The following is a 6,540-nucleotide window of genomic DNA, read 5'->3' as shown; positions in this document are numbered from 1 at the left end:
CCAGTCTCGGAGGAGCACGGGCTAGAGTACCTGACTAAATCGAAGGCCGCGGAAGCGGAGGAGCTCAGCTCCAATTACTGCAAACGGACCGTAAACATTCACAGGTGCGTCTGGGCCAGATGCCCCACGGTGCTGTCATTTGGTGCTGGGAGCTGCTCACAGATTCAGTCAGCAAGGAGCCGGAAGCCAAGGAGACTTTCCAGAAGCCGAAAGCTAGGTTTTTTAAACGTTTTTTTTTTCTGTTTGCGGCTTGCCCGTGTGTCTGCGTGCGAACGTGCGCTCGTTCCCGTCCTGCTCTGACCTCTTTACGCCGCGGTAGCCTACAGCATTTGGGTTGGTAAACAAACTACGCTCACAAAGACCTTATTCACTGGAGAAGGGGGAGGGAAAAAAAGAACAGAAAGAAAGCCAAAGAAAAACAGAAGCGTCCTATTCAGCGCAGGGTAAACCAAACAGAAGGGACGCAGGAACGGCGAGCCACGCCGTCCTGGCAACAGGTTCAGGCCCCCGGAGGGCAAGTCGCGTGGAGTAAACGTGTGCTCGCGTGAAACGACCCTGCGTCTTGCAGGGGGGGGGGGGGGGGGGCACACTGCCTACGCATCGTATCGCTGCACCGTTTTGATGTACTGAAGAAATACCCTAGATCTAAAATGGACCAGGTGGAAATGAGGTCAAAGCCAGCCTGACGTCTGGCTAAATTAAGCCTGCTGAACTGCAGTTTCCCCAAAGCGAAATCAAGAACGAAATCTCTCTCTCTCTGTCTTTATCTCTCTCTCTCTCCATCTAAGACGGTCAACGAACAAAGGGCGCTTGGCTCACCCTCAGAGATGCCAAAGAGAATTTGGCGTCTGCGTCCTGCAGTTCAACTCTGAAGAGAAAACGGCGCAGGCCTTTGGGAGGCCCGACGCGGAGCCGCAGGTGAGCATGGCAGGCGTGCGAGAACCTGCCTCTCGACCACTTGCGCTTCGTGAGAAGAGCAACGTGGCGGTCTGTCCCAGCACGGAAGCTCTCTGTGGGACACCACCACCGCGCAGCCAGTGCAGGAAGCAAACTTTGCATCCTTTTCCCAGGAGCTCGTGGCATTTGCCTGAGCTGCAACTCTAGCTTGGCACGCAACAACCCCCTCCACCCGGAAAAAAAAAAAGAACAGAAAAAAGTGACAAAGAGTACTTCATTTGGCCCGGGTCGGCAGAGACCTCCGAGGAGAAGTGAGATTGGCCTCTGTGGAAGCACCTTTGTGAACGAAGGCTCTCCATACTTCCACGCAAAAGTAGGGGCCTAGTCAAACACTTCCATCTGTGAAGAGCTGCTTGTGTGCTCGGAATATAAATAATTAGATAAATAGAGAAAGTTCATTTAATTTGACACACACACACCCCCAAAAAAGAGCCAGGTGACGTGATATAAAGTGTGTTTGTGTCCACAGGAGAATGCAGGGCTCTGAGTGAACAGAGTGATGAGGAAATGGGTGTTTTGTGCGTCCCACCCGCAGAGATCACTTCATCATGCAGGTTCAGCGTCGTCCATGGGCTGCCACTTCCTACCGAGTCAACCAAACTCAGACGCGTAACCTGGCTTGCAAATCATCTGCCGGTCAACGTGCTAAGAGTCGAATACCAGAGACAAAAGCGACACCATCCGGGTGGGGCCTAAGGGGAACCCTGGAGACTCAGGCACTGCTTCCTAAGAGGGCAGGCGACAAACAGGAAGGTGGACAGGGAGACCGGAGACAGACAGACAGGAAGATGCAGAGGAAGACTGAAGACAGACAGGAAATTGGACAGGGAGACGGGAGACATACAGACAGACAGGAAGTTGGACAGGGAGACTGGAGCTTACTGGCTGCAGTAGGGTTTCTTTTCAAAGCCTTTGTAGTTCTTCATGTTCAGAGCCAATTTGCAGACCTCACAGGTGAAGCATCCTTTGTGCCAGAACTGCAAAAGATACACAAAGACACGGGAGGGAGAGAGACAGTGAGAGACACAGACAGACAGACACAATTAATTCGAACAATGGTAGAGTGCTGGAATCAATACAATACACTGTATAAAAGCTGCTGCTCTGTATATCGAGCCAAGAAAGGGCTGTCTTGAGCTGTACAGACACGCTCCAGAGCGAACATTTACCCCACCCACTTTCATCCAGCTAACAGGACCGTGTCTTACGCGAGGCCGTCGAAGAGTAAAGTGATGGCTTAGAGGCAGAAGGTGGTATCGGAAGTAGCTCTCCTCAGCTTTCCTCAATCCAGGTCACTGCGGAGGAAACGACTCCATAGAGAGGTTCCCACTGTCGTCGAGACCCACTGGGAATTGTGCGTATGGACCGCAGATTCACCTCGGCAACTTTTCACACGACCCAAAACATGCTCACGGCCTGAGTGGAGTGTACAGATTTTGGGAAGTCCCTGTAGCGAGAGACGATTGCCGCTTGGTTTGACTCATGAGTAACAGCTTCCTGCTTTTTAAGAAACGGCGCTGGTGATTAGCAGACCTCTCCCCACTCGTCCATGCAGGGGCCTCGTGCACTCGTCCCCAAATTCCTGTGACCAATATTGATGCCAGACATCTGACTAGCCATCAAGGCCCATCTATTGCTACAGTACTCTGCAAAGTGCCTCCTCACTGCCAATTTTTTTGCCATGATCTCGCAGTCAGACACACCCATCTGTTATCCCGCAGTCTGTTGGAGAGACTGAGGCTGGACCGCAGTGGGACCTTCTGGCACTTGCAGCTGCACAATTCCGGTTCATTCCGCGTCGCCCACCCAGCTGCAACTGGGCCCTGCTGCTCTAGACCCACAGTGCAGAGACCGGCCGTCGCCAAAGGAGGGGGGGGGGGGGGGTGTCAGCGGGGTAAGAAACCGGGCCGGCGGTGGACAAGCACTGCAGCGTGAAAAACTGGCGATGACAGCGTCAGAATGTTCCAGTGATTGGGAGAGAGGGACCAGGAACCGCTCAGCTGTTTGTGACTAACCAACTGCACCATGCAAATGCAGGGGGCGGGGCATAGTTTTTATATTCTTGACACTGCAATGAATGAAGAGCTTGGCCAAATAGTTCTGGATCGCAGGTTGCACAATCATGTTGCCCTAGAAGGTGATTGTGGCAAGTTCCTCTTTTTTTGCTGCCTACATTCAAATGTCACTAGATAGGAAAGGAAAGACTTTTGATAAAAGAAGTTGTTGCTTTTCAGTGGAGCAAATGCGACAATCGGTGCTTCTATGTGACGCGTCCTCTCCAGCAGATCGACATGTGGAGCTCATCACGCGTCACTGTTCTGCCCATTTCCAGAGAGAGAAAGCCCAACACAATCCCACCAAATGCTCATCTACACAGAACACACACTGAAACTAAAAAGTGGCACGCCCAGAAAGGGATGTGCCATCATGAACCACAAGTTAATAATACAGTTCTCATGCTCTACCTTGTTAGAGTAGGTTAGGGATAGATCAGTAGGGTTAGAACATCTCGTCTTAGGCAAATGTGTGAAGCAGCTATTATAGTTTCCTGTAGTTGTTGAGAACTATAATCATTAAGCACCCTTACAGCGACGGCTTTACAACTGTAGGGTACCACATGAGGGACTTGGAAATGTGTTCAACCTAACAATCGGGCGAAACACTAGGTTATAACGCATTATCTCCCCACATCTTCAGTTTGCTCTACCACATAATTTAGGCCTACTACAGCGGCAGGCATACATCGGCAACGCCCACATTTCTTTCTTAGACGCTAGCGAAGATGAGTCGCTCCACAGGGCATGTAAAAGTGAGGCACGAAAACGCGGCGATACGTGCGGTCCAAAAAGTTCAAACCGCAATACAATCCCCAAAAAAAACCTTTAATGGAGAGCTCTCGCTGCGCTCGCGCTTGGCATTCAGAGAAACGCTGCTTCAACAGGAAACGGTTGAGTTACGAAGTTGCGAAGTCTAGCCAAGTCCACTCTAAATGATCACGGACTCGGTTCGTGTATTCCCGGCAGACTGCATAATTTAATTATCGGTAGATACTCGAAACATGTCTACGGAATAGCATCGCTTTAGTAACAGTCTATACAGAAGTCAGTGTCGGACTGAAACATTGTACGAGACAGAGAAGTTACAAGCAGCCAGTTGTGCTGAAAGACAAGACAGGTTACCCGCTCTGGGTGGGTGAACGAGGACTCGGGACGTGTTGCAGTTATTTCCTCTGTAACATGGCCAAATTGCAGGAATCACTCACCTTGTCCAGGCAATTGACTTTTTCGGTGGGATAGACAATCTTGTCACATCTGCTACACAAGGGATTCATGTTCTTCTGCTTGCGTCTCCCGCGTAAGTGTGAGAAATGCGTGAATATCGATCCTCAACGAGCCGATGGATCAGTGCATATAGAGAAGGCTGCGAAAGGGACGTAAAACACGAGCCTCCCGGGTTGCCAACGCGAACTACACCGTCGCGCTCTGGATTGGGCGCGGGCGTGAAACACCCCCGCCCCCCGGGCGGGCGCGCGCTGTGCTGGGTGGGCGGGGTCTTCGAGTGCTGAGTGGGCGGGGCGTGATGACAAACCCACTAGAACGCACTCACAGTACCATATAAGGACTAGAACGGGCTTAGCCGAGCCTGGACGTGTTTCGCTCAGTGATCTCTGTACTTTTGACATCTCAGCTGAATATATCGAACTAAGTTATCATTATTATTATTATTTTTTTAACCTTCCGTAAGTGTAATTTTGTAAAATGTGACTTTTAAAAGTATACCTTGCACGCGTTAAAATTGTCTGGTTTTTGTGTGCTGTAGCGTCTGTCATGACTGCCCCCATTTGTCGTTTGTTGAAATGACAACGTTGTAAGATGAACGCAAAGTGGGCGTGACTGATCTTTCTAACTTACTTGTTTCATTGTTTTGTTTTGTTTTTTTTGACGAGAGTGGGGAAAAAATTACCTTATTTAGCCCAACCTAGTAGTTTTTTTAAAAAATAGCAACCATTATTATCCACAATGACATATTAACGACCTGTTAACGGGAGCTAGCTCAGCTACCGCTAGGCAGGTTAGCTTGTACGTTACATTGCATCACACGACGCTTGTACATTGCGAATAACTGAAGTAGTGCATGGCTTTGCGCGATAAAATAGCACAGTAATAATCGTAATAAAATTTAATTTAAATTAATTACTTACATGTAATTAATTGTGTCTGCCTACATGTATTGGGATTGTATCAGTAGCTTCGACGTGTAGGGGGTATAGCTCAGTGGTAGAGCATTTGACTGCAGATCAAGAGGTCCCCGGTTCAAATCCGGGTGCCCCCTCATTTTGTTCGCCCATTCACACATTTAAAATCGACCGGTCCATTTGACTGACAATGAAATGCGTGTCAATTATTAAGACTATTCAATTATAGGAGTAATAGCCATAAATCTGAAAATGCGACCTTCGTTAGGAACAACGGTTTAAATTACAAAAACATTACACAACTTTTGCAAAATGATCTCACGTGATTTTTAACCTGCACTTATAAAACTACCATTAATAACATTTTCAAAGATTATTAAATAAATGCAATATTTGTGTAAATTATTTCCTTATAAAGGTAACTAATTGCGACCAATGGCCTGCAGATGTTGCTGTTGGCCAAGTTGCTACTTTTTTGTGTCAGTTTTTGTGTTTTCCATCTCTTTAAGGTTATCAACACATGGACGGAGCATTAGAGTAGTTTTGTGGCCAGTTTCACAGACCCAGATTAAGTCTAAAACAAGATTAAAAAAGAATTTCCAAGAGTAATTCACCATTGTTACTGCAATGTAGTTATAGATTAGACTTAATACGTCTTAATACATAGCTCTATGTGTTTCATGTGCTGACCCTTTTCATGCAAAAACTAAAATACCAATTAAATACCAAATTACCAATTACCAAAATCACACATATTCCATAACAGCATTTTAACTTTATTGGTTCACACACTCTATGTTGAAAACATGACATTGCAGTATGACTGCAGTTCTAGCTATCAGTAATAATGTCCTTGGTCATAACACGTTCTCATATCTAACTATCAGTAATAATGTCCTTGGTCATAACACGTTCTCACATCTAACTACCAGTAATAATGTCCTTGGTCATAACACGTTCTCATATCTAACTATCAGTAATAATGTCCTTGGTCATAACACGTTCTCATATCTATCTATCAGTAATAATGTCTTTGGTCATAACACTTTCTCATATCTAACTATCAGTAATAATGTCTTGGTCATAACACTTTCTCATATCTAACTATCAGTAATAATGTCCTTGGTCATAACTTTCTCATATCTAACTATCAGTAATAATGTCCTTGGTCATAACACTTTCTCATATCTAACTATCAGTAATAATGTCCTTGGTCATAACACTTTCTCATATCTAACTATCAGTAATAATGTCCTTGGTCATAACACATCCTCATATCTAACTATCAGTAATAATGTCCTTGGTCATAACACATCCTCATATCTAACTATCAGTAATAATGTCCTTGGTCATAACACTTTCTCATTATTTAACCATCTGCGCTCATT

At 46.4% G+C, this 6,540-nt stretch overlaps 1 protein-coding gene and 1 non-coding gene across 2 annotated transcripts in view; one reads left to right on the top strand and one right to left on the bottom strand.

Moving 5' to 3' along the window:
• The window catches only part of LOC113591438 (LIM and SH3 domain protein 1-like), a 14,417-nt gene extending 9,968 nt beyond the window's left edge, over positions 1-4,449 (bottom strand). Inside the window, exons 1-2 of the mRNA XM_027031929.3 lie at positions 4,220-4,449; positions 1,840-1,934 (exon numbers count right to left, since the gene is read on the bottom strand). Of these exons, the coding sequence (XP_026887730.2) occupies positions 1,840-1,934; positions 4,220-4,288 (164 nt within the window). The 5' untranslated portion in view covers positions 4,289-4,449. The remainder of the gene's footprint in view (positions 1-1,839; positions 1,935-4,219) is intronic.
• A 768-nt stretch (positions 4,450-5,217) lies between these two features.
• trnac-gca (transfer RNA cysteine (anticodon GCA)) lies at positions 5,218-5,289 on the top strand. The gene has a single exon. It is a non-coding gene; the product is annotated as a tRNA-Cys (tRNA).
• The last annotated feature ends 1,251 nt before the right edge of the window (positions 5,290-6,540 follow it).

Source organism: Electrophorus electricus, chromosome 15 (assembly GCF_041902795.1).
Source record: "Electrophorus electricus isolate QZ-2024a chromosome 15, ASM4190279v1, whole genome shotgun sequence".
Lineage (NCBI taxonomy): Eukaryota > Metazoa > Chordata > Actinopteri > Gymnotiformes > Gymnotidae > Electrophorus > Electrophorus electricus.
This window is presented reverse-complemented; position numbering and strand designations above follow the sequence as displayed.